General features: G+C 37.7%; 5 protein-coding genes across 5 annotated transcripts; 1 reads left to right on the top strand and 4 right to left on the bottom strand.

Annotated features, from left to right (window-relative positions):
* Positions 1-1,178: 1,178 nt before the first annotated feature.
* On the bottom strand, positions 1,179-2,849 carry LOC141841857 (RING-H2 finger protein ATL52-like). The gene has a single exon (XM_074730054.1). It carries the CDS (start codon positions 2,719-2,721, stop codon positions 1,624-1,626), a length of 1,098 nt encoding a protein of 365 aa, XP_074586155.1. The 5' UTR covers positions 2,722-2,849; the 3' UTR covers positions 1,179-1,623.
* Positions 2,850-7,667: 4,818 nt separating this feature from the next.
* On the bottom strand, positions 7,668-10,103 carry LOC141838483 (alcohol dehydrogenase-like 2). Its single transcript, XM_074725980.1, has 9 exons — positions 9,992-10,103; positions 9,706-9,889; positions 9,260-9,588; positions 8,940-9,022; positions 8,759-8,834; positions 8,579-8,643; positions 8,412-8,507; positions 8,110-8,271; positions 7,668-8,022 (listed from the first exon to the last, which is right to left on the bottom strand). The coding sequence occupies exons 1-9, from the start codon at positions 10,083-10,085 to the stop codon at positions 7,906-7,908; spliced, it is 1,206 nt and encodes a 401-aa protein (XP_074582081.1). The 5' UTR covers positions 10,086-10,103; the 3' UTR covers positions 7,668-7,905.
* Positions 10,104-12,878: 2,775 nt separating this feature from the next.
* Positions 12,879-15,898, top strand: LOC141838333 (small ribosomal subunit protein eS6-like). Its single transcript, XM_074725774.1, has 6 exons — positions 12,879-12,968; positions 13,104-13,168; positions 14,656-14,713; positions 14,812-14,920; positions 14,997-15,269; positions 15,479-15,898. Exons 1-6 carry the CDS (start codon positions 12,963-12,965, stop codon positions 15,715-15,717), a joined length of 750 nt encoding a protein of 249 aa, XP_074581875.1. The 5' UTR covers positions 12,879-12,962; the 3' UTR covers positions 15,718-15,898.
* A 100-nt stretch (positions 15,899-15,998) lies between these two features.
* On the bottom strand, positions 15,999-17,621 carry LOC141838331 (7-deoxyloganetin glucosyltransferase-like). Its single transcript, XM_074725771.1, has 2 exons — positions 17,113-17,621; positions 15,999-17,027 (listed from the first exon to the last, which is right to left on the bottom strand). Exons 1-2 carry the CDS (start codon positions 17,600-17,602, stop codon positions 16,105-16,107), a joined length of 1,413 nt encoding a protein of 470 aa, XP_074581872.1. The 5' UTR covers positions 17,603-17,621; the 3' UTR covers positions 15,999-16,104.
* A 1,579-nt stretch (positions 17,622-19,200) lies between these two features.
* Positions 19,201-21,566, bottom strand: LOC141837626 (uncharacterized). The gene is made up of 4 exons (XM_074725000.1): positions 21,510-21,566; positions 20,116-21,421; positions 19,862-20,008; positions 19,201-19,712 (listed from the first exon to the last, which is right to left on the bottom strand). Exons 1-4 carry the CDS (start codon positions 21,564-21,566, stop codon positions 19,201-19,203), a joined length of 2,022 nt encoding a protein of 673 aa, XP_074581101.1.
* Between the last annotated feature and the right edge of the window lie 2,491 nt (positions 21,567-24,057).

Below are 24,057 nucleotides of genomic sequence, written 5' to 3'. Positions count from 1 at the left end.
ATTAATCATGTTTTAGCCCACATACCTATCTACATTTTTTTTAATATGTAGTTCATCTCCTTTAATTTTTTTCAAAGTTATCTAATAACATTATGATCTCTTTCACACTTTGTTTCATATATTTGTAGTTTCTTATCGCAAATGTGCAATTGGGTCATTTTTCTCCTCGAACTTTTGAAGGTTTGCACTTTCTCTTTTAACTTACATATTTTGGCTTTTGACAATTGGTTGTTGCATGTGCTCTTAAGTTCCTAATTTTGTTTTTAATCTATCTTTGTTCCATAGAATATGTATAAGTGACCTATTCTTCTCCATGTGCAAGCTGCTGATGCTTCAACATGTTTTCCTAGAGCCATAGTTTATCGCCATTATGTATTTTGAGCTAGAATCATTTCAAATATATCATTAGCTCATATGTTTTCCCTTTTCAAATTGGACCCTTTGTGACTTGGTTGATGTTTTTAGATATATGATATGAATATATTCTCTGTTTCTCTTGGTAATTGATTTTCATTACTTAGTGTGTACTTGTAAGTCTATATGCAGCCGTGAGTGAGCACTTACAAATCTATATGCAACCACAAGTATATTTCAGAAATATCATCCTTATTAATCGCTTGGTATACTTTGACATGTGAAAGTATTATTTGTTTATAGCAATTAGCTACTGGTGTTTCCTTGTTATCTTGCTTCTTGATCGAAGCAGATGCTTTAATGAAGTTTAGGGCGGAACCATGGCATTAAGTTATGAGTCATCACAAAATTACAAAGTTTCAATTTCTAAATTCTTGGTTTATTTCTTTCGTATCGTGAAAAGGCCATCATATGTTAAATTTATTGTTTTCATGCTTTGAAGGAACACTAGGCCTAGTGATGAGATGACAAACATATGAAACAAAGAACAAGTAATGAGTCGACTCAAACAACAGGTTTCTCCTGCAACCAGTATTAAGCATGTTATATGTGTTCACCCAGTTCATACAATAACTAAGTTTATCGAGTACAATTTCAGACCAAAAATGAAAGAACACATTTCCTTTTCTGTGAACCAATTATAACAGTGTGATGCACAGCTAATCTTATTTTGCTTCTAATTGAAAGAAGTGTAGTAATAAAATTTGCTATTCTGTGAACATAATCAAGACACACATTACCCAATAATTGACGACAGTGTGAAGTTGAAGTCCCTAAACTACAAAGCATATGATGATTAGCATCCTGCTTCTCTTACATGAGCATGAATAACCAAGATCCAGATTTAAGAATACAAGTAGCAAAACAACACAAATAAAGTTGCCCTATTACTTTGCAATATAGGCAATTGTAAATCTTTAACGAACTTCAAATATATTCATATATTTACAAATATGAACACTCAAAAAACAGGCAAAGCTCTACTTACCACACCTTGCCTTCCATATTTTCTTCTGCAAAGTCACCCTAAGACTCTTCATTCCAGCCTTAATTATATCGGATGGAGCACAGATGATAAGGTTCTTGTTCTATGTTTCCACTCGTCACCTTGGTAGCATTATAGCTAAGTACATCTCTCCCAACTTTCTGAGAAGCACTGCTGTATCCAAAATTGCATTCCTAGCGTGACAAGCTATTCGAATCATAGGACTATCGTAATGGGAGAACTGAACTCCGGGCTCGCCCATGTTTTGATGAGAAGAACCTTTCACTAGTACTTGACAAAAATCTTCCAGCTTCTTTCTGCAATGAGGTGATGCCATTTGAAGTGTTGCCTTGCTTTCTCCAGGTTTGAGCAGCCAATTCCACCCTCAGGCCGGCTTCCTTCGTGTTACCTTCCAACTCTAATCTGTTCAGCGCAGGAGCATGAGGGAAGGAACTCATAGAAAATGAACGCCGTATGGGTTGAAACTCTTGTCCCTCGACATCACCAGGCATTCCTATCTCAGAATCTGGAAATTGGTTGATCATGTTTCTGTTTTCAGGAGCAGCTCCAAGTTCCAATCCTTCAGCCGCCGGTACCACTTCTAAGGTGTACCGAGCAGTCTCCGATGTCCGCGCATCTATCTGATTGAGACCCATTAAGCCAGAGGGGACTGAACTGGATCCGGCTTGATCCGCGGCCGAACTAAGGGAGGATGAAACAGAGGAAAAAGAAGAAGTACTTGCTCCACGAACGCTACCACCGGTTGCTGAGGCTAGGGTTACGACGGGCACACGGCAGAGAGGGCAATTGATATGGGACCGGAGCCAAGTATCAATGCACCCTATGTGGAAGGCGTGGTGGCACTTAGGGAGGAGGCGCAGAAGCTCCCCATCTTGAAACTCCGAGAGGCACACAGCGCAGTCGCAGCTGGACGAGCCGAGTACGCCCTCGTCCGCCTTGTAGGTCCACGTGCCGATGGCTCCGATGGTGGACTCATCGAGACCCGGGGTCCGGATGTACCAGACGTGGTGGTCGACCTCGCCGTCGTCGTCCTCGAAGGCGAGCTCGAGGTCCGCATCGGGAGCGGCTGCAGTCCGGCGACCGCCGCGGCGGCGGTGGAGGATGTAGAGGGCGACGAAGATGAACACGAAAGCCGCGACCGAGAGGGAGGCAGCGGCGATAGGGAGGGTGGGGATGAGGGACGAGTCAGTACCGAGGCTGATAGAGGAGGAGGGAGGAACCGGAGGCGGTTGCGCCGGAATGAGGCAATCATCCTCGTCGTAGCAGCCCGGCGAGAGGATTCGATTAGAGAGAGACACCATCAGCTCGCCCAAATCACGTCACGGAAGAAGAGATTTTGCTACTGCGATCTAACTAACAAGATAAATATCTTCCGCACGCTTCTCTCTCGACTTTCTCGTGAATTTTTCAAACTAAAATTAAAGAAGAACACAAATAAAACGGCGGGTCAAAGGAAGAAAACCTGGCGTTAGTTCTGTAATTTATTGAGCACGCTAACGTGCGCGGGCGGAGTTGTGTTTGGTCGTCCGCACCAATTTCTTCTCCTCTAAATATGTTTATATAGATCAAGATCCTAAACAAAATTTCTTAACAAATTTAAAAATAAATTTTTTTAATAAATTAAAAAAAATTTAATAAAAATAAAAAAATTTTAACAGATTTAAAATCCTAAAGAGACTTCAAATATAAAATCTAATAAAATTTTTTAACGAATTCAATTCTAAAACTCCTAAATAAATTTTAAAAAATTTAAAAGAAAAAAATAAAACTTTTCAAAACTACTTTAAATATTAAAATTTTTAAAAATTAATAAAAATAAAAATTATCAAAATTAATAATATAAATTTTTAAATTCTCTACATCAGATCGTAACTGCCAACAACGACAAATGAGAACGGGATAGTCATTAATTATTCGGAAACTAACAACAAAATTCCACCAACTTCTAATTTCTGTCGTGAAAATTCTTGCTTAATCTCATCGTGTTTATCGTGATCTTTAATTTTTAATCACGATTAGTTGCTAAGCCAAGATGGCATTTTAGGGGTTAATTGCACCGTCCGCATACAGGAAATAAGATCGTTTTTGAGTCTACGGTCACATGGAAGTAGCTTATTAGGGTAGAGGGAAGAAATGACGTACGCGTTGACGTGGCAATGCCAGTCGGTGAGACGAGGGCATGTGAGAAAATATTAAGATTTTGTTTTGCTTTTTCATCGTGACGACAACTTGATAAATTTTAATGTATTAGCTGAAGTGGCGACGCGTGGCGTTTGAATCTGGAAGCATAAATATCGCTTTAAATTTTTGGAAAACAAATATGCTTATAGTGGATTTAAGTTAAAATTTTTAATTTATTATTCTCTCATGAGAATTAAAAATTTAGGCATAAGTAAAAAGAGCGTTTCTTATTTTTGGAGAGCAATATTATGTTGGGCATGTGCACCATCAACATTAACTGTAAAAAATATATTTTTTATTATTTTCACTTCGTTTAAATTAAACACTAAATATTAAATTTTAAATTTTAAAAATTAAAGTATAAAAAATAATTATTATTATTTTTACACATGATGCTCACAATGATGCTCACAAATAATACCCAATATATCAAAATCTAATTTTTGAAATTCAAAAGATGGCATTCTATTTTACTTTTTTATATATTTTATTTTTACATATAATTACTCAACTATCATCCATTATATTATTTCCATTATTATATCTCTTTTATATTTTTCCATTTAAATCCTAAATCCTAAACGGAAAATGAATTATAACAACTGTAGACTTATAGTTACTACAATTGATTATTATAACCGTAGACGTTACAATATAAATGATTACTATAACAATTAAAATTTTATAATTATTATAATATAATTTTACTTATTTAATATTTATATTATAATAATTATAATTTTATAATTATTATAAAATATCTAATTAATTCAAATTTTAAATAAAAAATATAAATAAGATAATAAAAATTATTATTAAAATAATTATAATGGATGATCCAATTAATAAAAAATTATCTTCTTGGCATAAATAAATAAAATATTTTTATTCATAACTAATACAAATTTAACCAACTCATCTAGTGTCAAGTCATGATAAATTTCATGATGATCCAGCTAACTATTGTGGCAATATGAAATCGTCAACTGTAATTCAGTGAACTTATATAGTGAATTAATGAGATTATTGTTGGCAATATAAAAATTATTGTGATCCAGAAAATAATCAATTGATGGTCCATCCAGTCAACTAATTATACAACAAATAATAAAGTGAAACTAAAGAAAACAAGGACCAAGGCCAACATGGAAACTAAATAAAATTTATTGCATATTATTCTTCTGATCTATTGTACTCTTTCTCTTGTTCATCAAACTTCATTATAATCATCTTGTAAGAAAATGCAAAAGATTTCTAAGGAAATAGGAGAAAAATAATAATAATTTGGCGAGTAACTCATTCAACCTGTTTAATTGTTTCTTTTTTTATTTCTATCGCATATATATTTTATACGTCGGAACAATTTTGCATATATTATATGTACTGTAAACTTAAATTAAGAATTATGCGATTTCAAGTTCTATAATATGACGCCGTTGCACGTGATACGCATGCGACGTGACCTCGATCTCCACCCACCATAGCAGCTGCCAGCTGGCCTACACTACAGCCGGATGTCACCCGAGGAAGCGACACGCGTACCGCACGATACTCGAAACTCGAAAGAAACAAGTAGGAGAATGGTAAAATAAAGCCAAACTAGACTAGACTAAACAGAACAGTAACCGTACACCGCAAAGTCCAAACTCCGAAAATTACAAACCAGCCACCACAAAGAAATTAATATGTCATACAATCACAACGAGGTAGAAAGAAAGAACCAAACAATGTAGGGATCGTCAGATCAAGAACCCACGGCGAGATGCGGTTCTACCTGGATCTAGAAAGCGGCGGCGGCGGCTACAAAGGCTCCGGCCACGGCGATCCAGCTCACGGCAGCGGAGTCGGCGCCATTAGTGCCCGGCGGTGAGGTGGGCGGAGAGGTGGGCGGCGCGGATGGTGGGAAAACGAACGTGGGCGCCGGGGGCGGAGCGGGAGGGGACGAGACGGGAGTCGAGGACGGGGGACTGGAGGTGGGGGCGCGCGCCGGGGGAGGCGACGGCGGAAGGGCGGCCGGGGGAGGCGAGGCGGGAGCCACGGAAGGGGTCGGGGTGGGGGTCGCGGTCGGAGGGGAGACCGGGGCGACGGCGGGGGGCCTCGTGGGCGCTATGGTTGGAGGCCGGAGGGGAGCGGGGCTGGGGCCCTGGGCGGAGCACACCACGGCGAGGAGAGCCGCCACAGCGAAGAAGACCGAGGCGGAAGCGGCCATTTCCACCACCGCGAGATCGACGATGAGATCGGGAGCAAGGGTTGCTAATGCACGTTGGATTTGTAGGGTGAGAAAGGCGAAGAGGCGGTGTGGTCCGCGTGAAGAGTTATATAGACAAGGAGGACGGTTTGGTGCGAGCAAAGAAAGGTGAAAGAATAAAGAAAGAAATTAAAAGGGCGACCGTTTATTTCTTTTCTTGCGGGTTTTCTAAAACCGACATCTCAGCCCAACTTTCATCTCCAGCCGTCGGATGAGGAACGTGTACAGGTTAGATTTCATTCTCCCTCCATTTTCCTATTTTGTTTTTTAAAGAGACCATATTTTTTTTTTTGCAAACAGGAGCCGTTAGATTGTGATCGGACGTCTGATGCTGAAATAGAATATTTATTTCGTTAGAGGAATAAATTAAACGTGACAGACACTGCATTAACGGGTGCAATTTTTAAATTTTGACGTTGAGATACGATTAATATATAAAAATTGATATTTACAATTTTGGTGCAGGTAGAGGGCACATGGGGGCATGTGAACCAGCTGTAAAGAGCTGGCCGTCGTCGATCACGCATCGGACGGCCAAGGAGCGCACTGAGAGTCTTCTGCCACGCGGTGCCGTGATCTGCTGGACAACGGGTTGTGTTGTGTCCAGCCATAAGCTGAAGCTTCGGGGCAATGCGGTATATTTGGCTTTCTGCATTCTTAACCCCTAGCTTCCAATCTGGTGCCTCTGCAGATCGCGTTCTTGTCCAGCTCTTGACAGGTATGAGAGTCAAGATAAGGGTTTAAACTTTAGAAGGATATTTTATGATAATCCGATCATAATTTCGACGTGGGGAGTTGTTATTGAATGCTACCTTCGCGTTTGACAAAATGCCTTAGAGAAGTTTATGTTGTAGTCTTTTAAGTTTTGCAGTTAGTGACAGCACATGATGTCTAGGCTACTGATTAAAATAGTGGGATCAACCAGTAGAAGATGGTAAGGTATGTGCAGTGTGTGGTTCTATAGGACAGTTGTTAATCCAATCATTAGTATTAAGTCCCTTTCACAGTTGGTTCAGTAGTTGGCAATTTGCACAGAGATGCAGTACGTTTACAGCTAGATCCACTCTCCGACATGTTAGTTATCTTGTATATTGACAAATTATGCAGGGATGTAATTGACAAGTTGAGTTGTTGAACTTTGCTTGATCATAAATTGAAATCTGTACCTGGATGATAGTGGAGCTAGTAGACTTGGAGAGACTAAGGCTGGAGGGCAGAGTGAGCTTTAAGTAAAAAAAAGGATTAATTAGGCAAAGTTTAGTTTAAGTAAAATTCTATGTAAAGTCTAAGGAAAAGGAAAAAAAAAAGTTGAAGAAAAATTTAGGCAAGGTTAGTAAGGAATCTAGACAAAGTTAAGCATGTTTAAGCAAATACTTTAGGTAAAGTTAAAGTAGTATGCAAGGATTTTAAACATAATTTAGGAAAAGATTAAGCAAGGGGAAGTTTATGTAAGTTCTCAGAAAAGGTTTTAGGCAAAGATTAATAAGATATTTGAGCCAATCCGGTCTTTGTGGTGCTGAATTATTTAAGTACTTCATCTTTTTCACTCATTGATAGGTTGGGGAAATTATAAAAAAAAAAACTACTCCTAAGAACTCTGATATCATGTTAACAACAAAAGTAAATATTTGTATGGTTTTGGATTTGCCTAACTGCATCGTAGATACCTCTTTCTATAGAGGTTTACAAATTAATGCTAGATTGATGGATGCAATATTGCATAATCTGCTTGCAAATGGAATTGAAGTGTTCAACTGGGATTTGGATAGCACATCTTTTTAGTAAGATCAATACTCATCAAAATCTAAATTGCTGAAATTTCCTAAACTTTGCATACTTGAAACAACCAATTTCACTATTATCGCCGCTCTACTAGTCCGAGTCAGATTTCTTCTAGTAGGAGCTCAATCTTTTTTTGATTCATGTTGTAGCTAGAACACCTTCCCTAGGATGTTTGAAAGCATGATTTATGAAAAGGTTTCAAACTGGATCCACTGGGTAGAGATATTTGGATGCAACAAATGCTTTTATTATACATTCTCGTTCATAAATTTAATTATCTATCCATCCAGATGGTGCACCTGATGCTCTTTCCTTCTTCCAGTAACTCAAATGCTTTGTTTATGTCCTCGAAACCAACTTCATGAGTTATGAAGTCATCCAAGTTAAGTTCCTGCAGATCCACAGATTGGAAAGGAAAGAAGAAAAGTTTAAAACAGATCCATTCAATTTGTAGTCGAGTGCTGCAGGAGTTGAATACCTTTCTTATGTATTTTTCCATCAGAATTGGGATGTCAGTTTTTGGTTTCATTCCCCCCAATAAAGCTCCCATGATGCTCCTTCCTCTCAAGATTTCCATACTGTTTACACTGATCGGCGACCCATGCTTTTCCGCTCCAAGTATGATGGTCTTGCCCCAACCCTACCAGCAAAATTGTGAGGCAGAAATGGTTAACAATCTTCGACTGGCAGTCGAAAGCGACTTTTTGGATTCCTTGCAGCATCATGAATTTATTCTCTAAATTGTATTCATTCATTCAAGTTCACTAGCGATCGACTCACTGAGCGAGAGCTCTCGAAAGCATCAGCCATCAACGACGCCAGCCCCACACACTCGAAGCAATAATCTGCGCCGCCGCCGGTCATCTCCTTTATCACCTACACCATTAAGCACGTTAACGATCTAAATCGTTAATCAACACATGTTATTTAACAGAATGGACGCGAACCTCGCTGAGAGATCGGTCTCCAATCTCTTTGCTGTTGACGAAATCTGTAATTCCAAACTTCTTCCCTGAACAAACAAAACCGCCAAAGTTTTGAGTTCGGATCCATGAAGATACAGAAAGGAAAGAAAGAAAGAAAGAAAGCTTTCAGTGTGAATTTAATTTAAGAAGAAAAAAAATGACCGATCTCAAATTTTCCAGGATTGACGTCGACGCCAATGATCCTTCCTGCCCCTTGCATCCTCGCTCCTTCTGCTGCCTGCGTTTTCCATTTGTTATTTACACTTGTTTTTTCATGCTGATTTATGGCGTGATAATAATAATAAATAATAATATAATAATAATTATTATTGTTATTATTTACCGCTAAGCCCACTGCGCCAAGTCCAAATATGGCCACGGTGGACCCGGGCTCCACGTCAGCCGTCTTCCATGCACCTCCCACTCCTTCGTTGAGCAACAAAAATAAAACAGGTTGAAAATTTTTATAAAATAATAAAAAAATATTCATAGATTTTTTTTCGTCCGTGAACCTTCTTTTCAACCTGCTCACGACTGCAAACTATTTTGTTTTTTTCTTTCCTCTCCTTTCCTTTTATTTTTCTTTGTTTTTGTTTTTTTCTTTCCTTTTCTCTAAAGAATTTTTTGTTTTTTGTTTTGTTTTGTGAAGCAGAGGGTACATACCGGTGGAGATACCGCAGCTGAGCAAGGCGGCCTTCGCCGGCGGAATCGGCTTGTGCAGCTTCACGACGTGCGCGACGTCGACGACGGTGTACTCGACGAAGCTCGACACGCTGATGAAGTGGTGCACCGGCCCCCCCGCCGCGTCAGTGAACCGAGAGGCCTCGTCCCCCCTCGGCATCCCCATCCGCATCGTGAACGGTAACACCGAACACTCGTTGCTCCTCCTCGACCCGCAGCCGGCGCAGCCGCCGCACTCAGCCAGGAACACCGGCAGCACCGTGTCCCCCACCGCCACCTCCTCCACCGCCTCCCCCACGCTCTCCACCACCCTGCAGCGCCGCCGCCGCCCAAAATCGCGTATCCGCAGGCGATCAGTCCACCAAGAAAACAGGTTCCTTTTCGTTTTAATTAAAGCGATCGGTAAAAACACTCATGCAGTAACCTACCCGACGGCTTCGTGGCCGAGGATTATGGGGAATAATCCAGGGAGCTCCTTCATCCGCCAGAAAGTGATGTCAGTTTGACAGAGGGAGGTGCATATGATTTTTATGCGGACCTCGTAGCGCTGGGGCGGCGCCACCACGACCTCCTCGATCTGCAGCCGCTCACCGGCGACCCGGCAGACCGCCGCTGGCGCATCGCCGGTCGGAATCAGTCAGATTAAGCTTCGATAAGTGATCAATTCACTCGAAATTTAATGCAGAACAGCAGCATGTAAGATTTAGTCCCTACCTTTGCATTTGATGGGTTTCGGAGTCTTGTCTTCCATCTCCTTCTTTGGGCTTTGGAGAAACGCTGTGATGAGGAAGTGGATGAGCTTCCACATTATTTATTTATAGATAAATTGCCTGAAAAATATAATATATTTTTAATTAAAAAATATCTTTATTTATAGTGATAAAAAGGAGTCTTTATGTTCTTTTGTGCATAGATTTCTTTAGGTTGATTTTGCCCTATGGTTAGTATCATAGCTTGGACATGGGTAAACTAAGACGAACTTTTAAGATTAATAAAAACTATCATAAAATTTTAAGTTTAATAAAATCAAAAGGATGAAAATCTATTATTTGGAGATATTAAAAACAGAAGATGACTAACATATATATCATGACAAACACTAAACTAATGAACAAAAGTCAATCAAAGACGGCACGTTGACACATGATTGAATATGCCTTCTCATTCAAGTAATAATTAATTTTAATACGGAGATACGTTAGCACATGTCATACATCTTCATCATCTAAATACCTAAATTATCAAATATATATATTAGTGGCCAATATTTTTTACTTGGATATTTAAAAATACCAATTTTGCTTTCTAAATAAGTTTGTTATTATTATTATATAATACATGTTAGGCTAAATCCTGAAATTATAGGATTATAATACAATAAAATATAGAAAATAGAGCTTCTATAATATCGACTTTCGTATGTAGATATGTATTGTTTTGTTAGAGATAAACTTAAACCTATCATAATCATAATTACATTCACTTATTCAATAAAAACATGAAATTTGTCATTAACGGTCTCACACGATTGGTCCTACAATCATTTATGAAAATATAAATCAAAAAATTATAATTAATCACCACATAGAAAAATAATATTGTCTTGACTTTGTCAAAATTCGATCCTTACATCTACTTGTATTCCATGGTACTTAGAGATATATATAAATCATCTTTAGAAACAAAACATGAATTGCTATATATATAATAAATTAATTTGCACTTGAACATTATTGAAGTAAAGAAGTATAAAAATTATGGAAAGTAGGAGATCCAAATAAAAGCCAACATGCTGTTGGAATTTATCAAATCATATAAAATCGCATAATAGAAGGTACAATAAAACAGTAGAAAACATAAAACTCAGAAGAGTGTCCTGAACTTTGAATAGGACGTTTAATTATTTAATTATCCTTAATACATTATTTTTCATTTAAATTGTAAATTATTCTATTATATTATAATAATTATAATTTTATAATTATTATAATAATTATAAAATCATAATTACTACAATACATAATTAATCTATTTAAAAATATTTATTATAATTTTTCAGTGATGTGTTGTTTCACCAACTCGTATAAAATATTTATTATAACCTTTCGCTGAGGAGTTGTTTCACCAACTTGTATAAAAATATTTATAATTTATAGATAATTATCTTCTAAAATAAATGACTTTCGGTTCAAAGTAAAAGTGTTCAAAATTTTAAAATAATGACAAACTTTTACTATCTTAAAACTCTTATGAAAATTTAATAATTTGAGAAAGATTCAAAAAAAAAAAATCTATAGTGACGGAAAAGTTTATGCAAACATAAGAGTAAAAAAATGTGAATAATTTTCCTTTGTTTTTCTTGGCCAGCATTAAATGGTACAAGTCCAAATGACTTTGTCGTTTTAAAAAATTATCTTAATTTTACGTTCACACTTAAATAAATAATCATGCTCATGTATAAGTTTACGTTTTCATTCTATCAAACTGCATAGAAGAATGACACGATTTTTTTTTATGGTTTGAATAGTTTTAGTATTTATTTCATTAAAATATTTTTATAATAATAATTTATAAAATAATTCAGTTGCTTTCTTATCTTAAGATTAAATTATGAAAACATATTTTCAAAGAAGAGAAAAGGTTACTACGCTTGCCAAATGACTATATTGAAAACTCTTCTGGTCTAAAGTATTAAGGCAAAAATGAAAGTGTATTGTTTTTATTATTATTCGAAAAGGCCATTTTATTTTAATAAAAATATCTCGATCAGAATCGCGAAGTAAGTTATCTAGATAATTAAAAATCAAAAATCTTAAGAGAGTCATTCTTAGAAAACTACTCAAAGATTTCAATTTCACTGCAACAACTATTAACATCTTAAATATTATTTATTTTTTAATTGAATATTTATTCGTGGTCTCATTTAATGGTGTCGGAACAATTTTAGATTAAACTACTGTAATTGAAATAACTTTAATTAAAATTGCTCTAAATATTTTGATCAACTATTCTATAGATCATGCTGGATCATATCGATCAACTTTCTACATATATTCAGATCTATAAATTACGTTCGTATATGACTTTATGCCCTCAGCCGATCAAGCTAGATCAAGTGGATGAATACCACAATTGTTTTATCACTTATTTATATATTAATTATTTTGCATTCACTTTAGAAATCAAATTATGACAATTTATTTATAAAATAGCTTACTCATCTCCCTATTCAATCATTCGGTCAGGAAAACTAGTATTCAACCAAAATTTTACTTATAAAATAAATAAATTTGAATACTAGTAATTTGTTATTATTTATTAACTTATGTTTTTTTAAAACATATACAATAATTTATTTGATCAATATTTTAATTAAATTAATTGAACTTATACAAAACTGAAAGATAAAAAAGTTGAACAAATTAAAATTAAAATTAAAAATTTATTAATTTGAATATAATGAAACTTGTGTTCGATTCATCCGGGTTAATTTGCAAGCCCATTGGCCCGCATCGCAATCAACGATCGGGATTCAAGGATCCTACTTCTCCATGACTTAAGGCACATATAAATTGCCAATCGCTTCGCAGAGAACCCTAGCCGCGGATACAACCTTACGTCGTCGACAGGCTCTGGGTGCTCTGCTCTCTCTCGCTCGTGGAGGCACACGAGTGTTTGATCCACTATGAAGGTATTCTTCTCATTCATTCGAGACATATGGGACATCTCTGTTTTCAATTTCCTTTCTTTTGATTGTTTTGAGATTCCGAGTATTGTCTTTTTTGTTTTGTGGCGATTTCATAATATTCGATCGTATTTTTTGCAGTTCAACATCGCGAATCCGACCACTGGATGCCAGAAAAAGCTGGAAATCGATGACGATCAGAAGCTGTAAGTTTCCATTATGTTTCGGTCTTTTGTCTTGAATTTGTAAACACTTATTTTATATTTTTATTATTTTCAGTTGTACTAGTCGTTTCACATAGATGAGCAAGTATCTGTTTGGATAGTCAAAGGATAGTTCGTATCATTTTGTTAAGTATAGCTCCGTTCGTACTGTGATCGTTTTCACTGGTCTTTGTGTGGTGTAAAAGTTTATCATAGATTGTTTTATTGTTCGTCTCTAATCTCATTTATGAGTAGCCCTATTGAATTTCCCAATTCGACATTCTGATCTCACGCACAGGGGAATCCTTGGCTAAAGTTAGATTGCTTTTTGTCAACCTTATCGGTTGTGCTCGAGTAAAAACACTAGCTAGATTTTTTGATGTACTCCATATTCAAACTTTAAGGTTTTTGATTTATGTATTAACTTGAATGATTTGGTTGACTAATTTTATTATTAAATGTTTTGTGTTTTCGTCCAATTCACTTAAGGAGAAACTTAATGCATTAGGCAATTTATCCACAATGTATTCAGATAAAATATAGTAAGTTTTATAGTTATGTAGCCTGTATGCTGGTCACATTACAGTGGATCTGTAAATGAGCAGAATGTTTGCTTGTTAATGGTTGTTCAATATTATGAGTAAATCATGAGAAATAAACAAACTCATGCACCAGTGAACTTAGCTTGTGAACTTTCATGAGCAAAATATGTCTCTATAAATATTTATAATTTCTAATTGTCTTATGATGTGTTTGAAATGAGAAAGAATAATAAATTTCATTTATTAGATCAATGTTTTCACTAAATTATAAGGATAACAATATATCTAGTTGCACTTCATAAAAGATCGAGCTCAAGGCTTGAATTCAATATGCTTTTTAATAAACAATTGGAACAAGCTTGATAAGAAAATGAGCAAGCTTGAATACAACCAAGCTTGTTTTCCATTCCCAGCTTATTTTACTATGATGTATGGTAAATTTTAGTTATAAACAAGCTTGATAAGAAAACAAGCAAGCTTGAATATAACCAAGCTTGTCTTGGCTCGGCTTGTTTTCCATTCCCAGCTTATTTTACTATGATGTATGGTAAATTTTTGGTCATGTTATTTGGTTGTGCTGCGTGCCATATCTGCACTGATATAGTGACTTCTAAATATTAGAAATGTATGGCTATAGTGTTTGTTAAACAATAGGATGCATTTTAAAGTAAGAATGTCTATAAGATTATCACTTTTCATACTAATAATGTTTTCTTCCATAAACACTGTGTACTTGATTTGCCACTATCTATGCTTATGCCTATGCCTACAGAAAGGCCATGTATGTATGTCCTTTCAAGAACTTTTTACCAAATTTATATAATGTCTAGTCACAATGTTCATTGTCGTTGTGGTTTTATTTACTTGTCCCCAATACTCTGGGGAAGTGAATTCTTTTAGTGAGAGTTACTAGTATTAATGGTGTACTCATTTTCTTGATTTGTACAGCCGTGCATTTTTTGACAAGCGGATCTCCCAGGAAGTTAGTGGGGATGCTCTCGGGGAGGTATGTTCAGCTAAACTTCAAACTATTTTATTCTGCAAGATTTGTTACTTCAATTTCATTCAAATGGTTACTAAATTTAATTGATGAGCTATTTCCAGGAGTTCAAAGGTTATGTTTTTAAGATTATGGGTGGCTGTGACAAACAAGGTTTTCCCATGAAGCAAGGAGTGCTAACGACTGGTCGTGTTCGCCTTCTTCTACATAGGGGTATGGTCATCATTTGGTTTGGTTGTCATTAAATTGCTTTCTAGCTGTTCCTCAGATTTTGCTTAATCTATCACAGGTACTCCTTGCTTCCGTGGGTATGGTAGGCGTAATGGAGAACGCAGGAGGAAATCAGTTCGTGGATGCATTGTTAGCCCTGACCTCTCAGTTCTGAACTTGGTTATCGTGAAGAAGGGTGATAATGATCTTCCTGGATTAACTGACATTGAGAAGCCAAGGATGAGGGGGCCTAAGAGAGCCTCCAAAATCCGGAAGCTATTCAACCTCTCTAAGGAGGATGATGTTCGGAAATATGTCAACACATATCGCAGAACCTTCACAAGTAAATCAGGTGTGTTTTAATTTTTTAGATTTGAAGTTCATTCCTCACTTTTGATTTTTTTTTCCAGTATGTTGAATGCTTGTTTATGAACTCATCTCACGAATCTGTCTGGAAACTGAAAGGGCCTATGACTCAATGCTGATACTCATACCATCTTCTATTCAACTTATTTGTTTTCCATGTTGAACTTCCTTTTCACTTCTGATATTCATTTTCAGGCAAGAAGATCAGCAAGGCACCGAAGATTCAGAGACTGGTAACTCCCCTGACTTTGCAGAGGAAGAGGAGTCGGATCGCCGAGAAGAAAAAGAGGATTGCCAAGGCCAAGTCAGAAGCAGCGGAGTACCAGAAGTTGCTTGCTTCCAGGCTCAAGGAGCAGAGGGAACGTAGGAGCGAGAGCTTGGCCAAGAGGAGGTCCAAGCTTTCTGCTGCCTCCAAGCCATCCGTGTCTGCCTAGGCTGTACGCTATCTCCCTCTCTTTTTGATGCTGGTGAAGAATTTTCTTTCCATGATGAGTGTTTTTTGCTTAGATATTATCTAGTCAAATCCATTCGCTTTCGTAGTTGTGATGCTTTGATCTGGGAATCGAACAAATCAATTATTGAAGAGTTTTTCTTAGACGTTACTCCATAGTCCTAGATATTTGACTTTTTGGTTGTGTTGGTTTGACCTGCTGCGAGGAATAGTGTGTGCTTTTTGAGTTGTTTTTGCATCATCCCTTACGTACGAGGCCGTAACTAGTCACTATTGATTCCTTATATTAAAAAAGAATTACAACTTATTCGTCCTTGTCTGACAAACTTTAATATTACTGACAACAATTTATATTATGCAATATATTTGATTAAAGTAGCGCCTCCTCGATAAGCCTTTGGAGGTTCACCGCCGACGATCCACCCGGTCCTGTGGCCCTCTTCGCCTTCTCCTTCCACTCCGCCGCCTTCCTTTTCATATCTTTACCTTTCTCTCCTCCCATCAACTCTCTTATCAGTTCCGACACCTCCGTCCTTTTCACGTCGTTGTCGATCTCCATGGCGTTCCCCCACTCCTTGCATGCGTACCGGCAGTTGGTCTGCTGCTCCGCGAAGAACGGCCACGACAGCATTGCCACGCCGGCGGCGACACTCTCCATCGTCGAATTCCACCCGCTGTGTGTTAGGAACCCCCCGATGGCCTCATGCCCCAGTACTGCCTCCTGCGGGCACCAACTCGCCAGCAGCCCTCTGTTCTTGGTTTCTTCAACGAACTCCGGCGGAAGCACCGCCGCGTTCCCCGTCACCAAGTCCGGCCGGACCACCCACAGGAACTCGTAGCCGCAGTTGGCCAGGCCCCACGCGAACTCCACCAGCTGTTCCCTTGTCATCACCGTGATGCTACCGAAGTTGACGTACACGACGGAGCAGGGGCGCTTTCCGCGGAGCCACTCCATGCAGCCGGGCTCCTCCTTCCACAGGTTGGAGCGGAGGGAGGAGAGAGCACCGCCGCCGGGGGAGGAGGAGAGGAGGGGGCCGATCGTGTAGATTGGTCGTGGGAGGACGGTTGCTATGCCGTCGAGGACGGGGCGCTCGAGGTCGTCGAAGGTGTTGAGGACGACGGCGGTGGCGAGGATGGCGCGCTGGGCCTCTCGTGTGCAGTAGTTGAGCATGACGTCGTTGGGGTCGGTGGTCCGGATGAAGGTGGGGAAGTCCCTGAGCCGCATCTTCTTCGTCATGCCCGGAATCCAATCCACAGGGGTATCAAGGTACCCATTTGCGAGATCCTTTTCATCTAAAATTTGCAAAATAATAATAAATTTTAGACAAATTTAAAAATCTTTTTGTCGATGAAAATTGTCGAGTTTCGCAATGATCACCCTTCAACGGCGTGAGGCCTCGCTCGCGCAGCTGTTCGTAATGGAGGTACCCCATGAACCCGCAGGCGCTGGTGGTCCAAAACACCACTGCCGGCAGCCCGGCCTCCTCGGCAGCATCGAGCGTGAAGCTCATCACGCCGTCGGACACGACGCAGGTCGCCGGCAGCGCCTTGAGGAGGTCGCGGAAGGGCTCCGCGGCGGCGCGGGGGAGCGAGCGGCAGAGCTCGGGGATGGACTGCGTGGCGTCGTCGTCGGAGGGCGGGAGGCCGTCGGGGATGGTGAGGAAGCGGAAGGTGGGGAGGGCGTGGGAGGAGATGGCGCCTGAGCGGAGGAGCCGGCGGTGGTTGTAGTGGGTGTTGACGAAAGTGACATGGAAGCCGTGCGAGTGGAGGAGCTTGGCGAGCTTGAGCATGGGGGTGATATGGCCTTGCGCCGGGAAGGGCACGCACACAGCGTGAGGAGGCTTCTTCTCGCTCGGAATCGGACTCATTTCGATCGGTCTTTTCTCCTTGCTTTTGCTCTTGTGCTTTGGTGTCTGATTTATATACATCTTCTGCAGGGGGTTTATATATATACATCGATGCAGAGTTTAGGTAGCTGCGATGTCAACGACGATAACTTGCATAATATTTATGCTCATTAAATAACTCCGCAAAGGAGAAAAACAATGCCTTTTAAGAATTAAATAGAAATTGGTGGCCTGGAGGAGAATTAGGATTCAAACTCTTTTCGTCCAAGAACTGTGAAAATTCTGAACGCGATGATCCAGGAGGCAGTCCATCTGAAAGACGTAAAGGACATGCAAGTAAATAAAAAATAAAAAATGAGGGTTGAAAAAGACTAGACGTACAATCCGATAGGTTTTAATATTTTATTTGACTCTTTCGTTTTTCTGGTCCTCCTTCTCGTCTACATGATAGAGGTTTTAATATTTTGTTTGACTCTTTTGTTTTTCTGGTCCTCCTTGTCGTCTACAGCTTACTGTGTAAAAATCAGCAAATAGTGATCTTATTATTTTTTAATAAATTTAAATTTGCCAAAAGCCAAAATAGAGAATGGTAATTTTTTATTTCAATTTTCTATAAAATAAAAATCATTGATAAAAATAAATAAGGTTGTTATTATATTGAAAAATACTATAAAAGACATACTAAAGAAGAGGATTCATTCTTCCTAACTAAATAATTTTCGTCAGTCCGTGTACACTTGTCTAAAGTTTTATTTATTAAGTTGTTTAAAGCTTAATTACGATGTTATTCATTTAAATTTATATATATATATATATATATATATATATATATATAACAATTACACATGATAAGTTTATAAGTTTAAATTAATTATAATATATTTTTTTAAAATGAAAGAATAAATTTCATATATCGAATCATTTTTCACACACATATAAAAAGGATCAGACATATATACAAAGGACACCTATTCATCTAAAAGCAAACACATCATGAAGGAAGAGAAAGCTACTCAAAACTTTATATCTACTGATGATAAACAAACAAATACATTAATAGCAATGAGAACGGTGATGTCTCAACTTTATATTTCCGTGCAACAAGCAAGAAAAGAACATCAAGAAGGTCACACAACAAACAAGCATAGAAAAGAACATCAAAAGGAAGGAGAAAGGTAAAACTCTGGGCTTTGCATCTCTTCAACTCTGAGCAAAAACAAGCAGCACGTGAAAGTAGATTTTCTCATTCTTGAACTCGGAGACAGCAAATCTACCAAAACGCAAGCCAGCCGTTAAGCAAACAGAAAAATATCGAATTCAAAAAAGGAGACAATATTAAACTGATCGGATAAACATGAAGTGCATGGTTCACATCAGAATAAACAGATTACATATCAATTAAACAAAGAAGGAAATAAGTATATAAATTTAATTGTATCAACTGTTTCAGCTCATAGACTAAGCTGTCCATGAACTAAACACAATGTAATAAGTTTCCAAATTTAACAAAAAGAAAAAAGTATAATGTTTTCTCATTTATGACTGAAAGCTAAATCAAATGACGTCTAGAATTGAATCACCATCTCATTTCCTTGAAGTAATAGACTGTTTCATTTCCTTCAAGTGATAGACGGTTGATGCCTGCCCCTTGATCTGTTCATTCTGCTCCTCTCTCCGAGGTTGCATCTTGCTCCTCCATAGGTGTTCTTTTCTCTTCCCCAGCTCTTTCCTGAAGAACTGGTATTCTTGATCACTCGCCTTGTCAACTGTTTCTGCGAGAACCGGTCATTGCTTCCGAGTGCAGCCTTCGATATGCTGTGCAAGGCCACCTCCAGTCCCTTCCGAGGATCAATGGGCTTCTTATTCAGGTAGGTTATCTTAGGTAGGATGCTGCAAATGTTTTTACGAAGAGCGGCTTCACTAAAATTGCTCACAATTGGATTGCCAACGAGGTTGAGTGCCAAGAGAGAGCTGTTGTTAGCAACAAGTTGACTCAAGGCCCTCACTGTGGTTATCTTGTTGAAGCTCAGGTCCAGAACTTTTAGCTTCAGAAGTCTATGGAGACCCTCAACGTAACTGATCTTATTTCCACCTAAATAGAGCTCTTTTATCAGTGTGCCATTTGGAAATCCTGAAATTTAAAAACATTGGATTATATTCCTATCCCAAGTGATAAATTCTCCAAGTCAATAAATACTGTCCTAGCAGACATCATAGCTAGCACTATCTTTAGTATTAAAATGGAAGAATCAAATTTTAAATTTTAAAAGACAAGCTTACCATGACCAATCCGTGAGATTCTGTTGTAGCTGAGATTGAGAACCCGCAGCCTCAAAAGTTCTTTCAGTCCCTCAATTGTTGTAATTTTGTTCCTAGACAAGTCAAGTGTAAGGAGACTCTTTGGGAGGCTTCCTGAGGAAATGTGGGCTGCAGCAATACGAAAGAGATTGATATAATGTCGAACAAATGCTCTATATTGAAACAACACGTAAGATTTACATTTTAACAGTTTACAATAGGTTGTTTGTTCATACCTATCATATTGCCAGATAAATTAACTGATCGGAGATTGCTGAAGGCTGAAATAACTGGAATAGCTTTCAAACCCATACTAGAAATGTGAGCCGTATGGGGAAAGGAACATGATGGTTGGAAGATGTAGCTGCCTTTCATTATATCCGTTACTGTTGGTCTGCCAGTTTGAGTTTGTTTATTTCCTGAGATTTTTTCAACTTCAAGAATATTTGTATATGAGGTTGCCTCTTCTGCTGGTTCATCATTCTGATAGCTTTCTATTGGATATGATGAGCCATCGCCAAGACTCTGAACCCAAGCATCAACTCTATCCAAGGTAGAAGGCTCTGAATAAAGAGCAACCCAGAGATTTTGAGACCTCATGTCATCTGCAGTTGCAATTTCTGATCGCTTCATTTTTGGCTTGTTCTCCATTTCAAAACATGACCTTGACTCAAGTTCATCTGAAGAATATCCACCAGCATATTTTGAGGTATCATTGATGGAAATCTTCTGAGGTGCTGTCATTCTAGGGTTGTGAAAATTATTCTGGCTCAACTGAAAAAGATTTGACCAATGTTTTGTAGCCCTCAATGGGAGCACCTGGGATGAATAGCTCTTCTTTAGCAATGCCCTGTCTGCACTGAAAGATGTCACTACTGATTTTGGACTTCCAGGAACTGCATTTGTTGCTTCACCACCAACAGCCACATATATGTTGAGAACATCATCTGAAGAATTGGTCTTGGTAGGGGATCTAACAAATCTCTTTGTCTCCATGTAGGAGCATGAACGTTTAAGATACAGCGATCCACACAATATTTCTGTTCGATCAATGTCAGGATCACTAACATGACCAGTGTAGGTAATCATTTCAGAAGCAGTATCATCTTTAAGCAAACTGCTATCCAAACCATCAATATTCAGTTCTTCGTCGACACTTCCTGAATTCAGTTCATGGTTGTCTGCTTCTAATGCTTGAAGATCAAAGTAAGAGAAATCTTTCCTCAGAGATAAATTATCCTCGTCTTCATCACCTCCCTCATAGGCTGCTTCAGTATCAAGCTCAGTTTGCTCAAATTTGAGATTTTTTGTACCACACGTTTTGGTTTGTGCATTCTCCACAGGGCTCTTTCCCTGAGCTGTCAACAGCATAGGCTCTCTGAGATTTGCTACCTCTACAGAACTATGGGCCAATTGATCGGCATAATTGGGTTCATCAGAAGTAATGCCTACTGTGACATTCTGGACATGTTGACGAACTTGTTCTTCAGGGTTAACTCTTAAATCTCCACATTTATAGGCAATTTTGGATCTTTTCTTTTCCTGCAGAAGATTATATGATTACTTTGTAAACAGCACCATGTCAAAAAAGACACTAAGGAAGGACAAAATCACAACGATTGGTTCTTACCTTGGAGTTCTTTCTAGCAAAAAGAGCTGAGAAACAACTAGTTATTGCCATCTTCATGGACAGCAATTAATCTGAGTAAGGCAATCTATAGGGAAATCCAAACAAGTTGTTCTTTAGCAGTAAAACATCAGCTGCCAGAACCTCTATCGTTGCAGGAGTTAACCGTTGTCAAAAGGAGATCCTTTCACCATGCAATCGAAAGGCCAAACGAGAAGAGTGGAAACCTCAATGCAAAGAGGAGGCACATGATCATTCTTTAGATCCCACACCTTCCTCGAGGTGCAAGGATGTGGAACCCCAGGAACGGCCAGATTGATGACGACTCCTTAAATATCAATCTTTATCCTGTGAAGGAAAAAAATGTGAGATATCGTAGAAATCCCAATAAGACAAAGAAATAAACTAAGTTTTGCGAGACTCCTTTGTCATTTTCAATGTTTAGGAATAGAAATGTCGAACTGGAGACACCGAAAAGAAGAAATCGGGCAGCTAATAACAACACTCCACTCTTATGCGATCTATATTAAGAAAAAGGAGTTGAGAAGAAGAAAGAGAGATCCAATCGAAGAAAACACACGGAAAGAAAGATCTTTTCGCACAATTTAATCTTAACTAAAAACATCAGCAACTCCCTCACATCCAACCAAAAGCACGAGATTAACAAAACAATAAGCACGGAATTAATCAGGAAACTTATATATAATAAGAATCACAAACCCAATGGAAAATAGGTTCCCTTCACATCACAATGCCATCATTCTTGAGACAAAAAGAAGAAAGTAGAAAAAATCCGTCATCCTTTCATTCGATGACCCGAACAATCGGCCAAATCGAATAGGCTGAACAACCAAACACACCAAAAAACCCTGACCACAGGCTTTCTCGAACGAAGAAATCCCAAAAGGAAAGAAAAAAGAGAAACGATTCGATCACATGGTTTCTGGCGAAAAGTACCTGCAACGATCGAGTCGCCAAAAACTCTGCCGGAATCGTTCGTGTGCAAACGGGACGGACGCAGACGCCACTGAGCGGAGATCGAAAGCTAGCGAGAAAGAACCGAACGCCGAAGGAATCTCCGTCAGCTTCGGCGGTGGAACGGCGAAATGATCTGCGTGCGGAGAAAGAGGCGACGATCGAGGCCCAGTATAAATAGGCGATCGGGGTGATGACGTCTGACGGGTGAGGTTACCGCCGACAGAATCCGATTAGGAAAAAAATCACTTTAAAATCCTCTTGTACTAGTTATACAATTCCATAAAAAATAATAATAATAATTAAGAATATGTCTTCTCAAAATTTGAACATAAATTTTATTCCATTTATTGTACTAGTTTGAGCATAAATTTTACTCATTAATAATATTAGTTCGGATTGGAAAGTTGTTGAATTATTATTTTTAGAATTAATAATAATAAACCGTTTTCATTCACTATGGATATATACAATTTAAATTAATTTTATAAAAATATTAATCAGATTATTTTAGTTAATCAACTAAAATAGTGGTCACTTTCAATATATAAAAGTTAAACTAATTATCTGATTTTATTTTATATTTTTATGCTTTTTTCAGTATATATATGAACTATTAGCTAATCAAATTAGGAAATTTGCAAGAAAATGACATTTTCCAAACGCTCAAAATCTAGATATATTGCTGTATTTATTAAGATAAGACATGCAATTTAATGGAGATATTGAGTCACTGTTAGTCTGTGGCATGTTTATTTCGGTACAAAAGTTTTCTAAGGGCAAAGTTTTTAAATTATTAATTGTTTTTGTTAATAAAAAAGAAATTTTATTTTATTAAATATAAATTTTACCATAGATGATCAATTTGGATTGTAAAGCTATTTATTTATAAATATAGATATAAACCTTTTTATCGTCTAAATAAATTTTTTAGTATTTAAATATTTTATAAAAGTTGTAAAAAAAATATTATGTGGATCTAAATTTATATTTTTGTTTTAATGGATATGATTATTTTTTTATATTGTTAAGTATTTTATTATAATTTTTATGATCTTCCTACTAAAAAGGATGCCTTTTATTATTTTATAATTAGGAGTACTACTTTACTTTCTGTCCTTTATTTTTTCGCAAATTAGGTAATTTTTTTTTATATTTTCAAAATTTTGATCCAAAACATTAATTTGAAACGAATCTAATTTGAATATGGAAAAGAATTGAACTATAATTTAAAACTATTTAAATTCAAGTTCAATTTGAGTTATTAAAAAATTAATAACTATTTATTCGATTTCTCTTTTGCCCATACCTAACATAATTCATATAAATAAACAACACCTCTTTAAGTTTTTGGATTGAAGAAGAATGTAAAATGCTGTTTAAATAACTTAACAATTAATAATGAGGATCATAAATATATACTAATTCTTCTTCGTCCCAATCAATCGATATCTAGAAGTCGTGAACACCTCGCAGATCGTTGCTCCGCAAGCTACGCCGATCAATTAGCGCATGGAGACAAATAAACGTTCTGAGATCACATCCTTGAACGCAACTCCACTTGCTCGATCGCTTC

Source organism: Curcuma longa, chromosome 11, assembly GCF_044706935.1.
Source record: "Curcuma longa cultivar G26 ecotype Majalengka, Jawa Barat chromosome 11, ITB_CL_G26_1.1, whole genome shotgun sequence".
NCBI classification, from domain to species: Eukaryota; Viridiplantae; Streptophyta; class Magnoliopsida; order Zingiberales; family Zingiberaceae; genus Curcuma; species Curcuma longa.
The sequence above is the reverse complement of the archived record's forward strand: the minus strand, read 5'-3'. Positions and strand labels throughout refer to the sequence as shown.

Excerpts from the sequence above, each read along its gene's own strand:
- LOC141838333 (XM_074725774.1), top strand. Across the intron at positions 13,169-14,655 it reads ATCGATGACGATCAGAAGCT|CCGTGCATTTTTTGACAAGC; the intron begins GTAAGTTTCCAT and ends TGATTTGTACAG. Across the intron at positions 15,270-15,478 it reads AACCTTCACAAGTAAATCAG|GCAAGAAGATCAGCAAGGCA; the intron begins GTGTGTTTTAAT and ends ATTCATTTTCAG.
- LOC141838331 (XM_074725771.1), bottom strand. The coding sequence starts at position 17,602 with ATGAGTCCGATTCCGAGCGAGAAGAAGCCTCCTCACGCTGTGTGCGTG. Across the intron at positions 17,028-17,112 it reads AGGCCTCACGCCGTTGAAGG|ATGAAAAGGATCTCGCAAAT; the intron begins GTGATCATTGCG and ends TGCAAATTTTAG.
- LOC141837626 (XM_074725000.1), bottom strand. The coding sequence starts at position 21,566 with ATGAAGATGGCAATAACTAGTTGTTTCTCAGCTCTTTTTGCTAGAAAG. Across the intron at positions 21,422-21,509 it reads TTGCTAGAAAGAACTCCAAG|GAAAAGAAAAGATCCAAAAT; the intron begins GTAAGAACCAAT and ends AATCTTCTGCAG. Across the intron at positions 20,009-20,115 it reads TTTATCTGGCAATATGATAG|CCCACATTTCCTCAGGAAGC; the intron begins GTATGAACAAAC and ends GTATTGCTGCAG.
- LOC141838483 (XM_074725980.1), bottom strand. The coding sequence starts at position 10,085 with ATGTGGAAGCTCATCCACTTCCTCATCACAGCGTTTCTCCAAAGCCCA. Across the intron at positions 9,890-9,991 it reads GAAACCCATCAAATGCAAAG|CGGCGGTCTGCCGGGTCGCC; the intron begins GTAGGGACTAAA and ends GCGATGCGCCAG. Across the intron at positions 8,272-8,411 it reads CTTTCGAGAGCTCTCGCTCA|GGTTGGGGCAAGACCATCAT; the intron begins GTGAGTCGATCG and ends TTTTGCTGGTAG.
- LOC141841857 (XM_074730054.1), bottom strand. The coding sequence starts at position 2,721 with ATGGTGTCTCTCTCTAATCGAATCCTCTCGCCGGGCTGCTACGACGAG.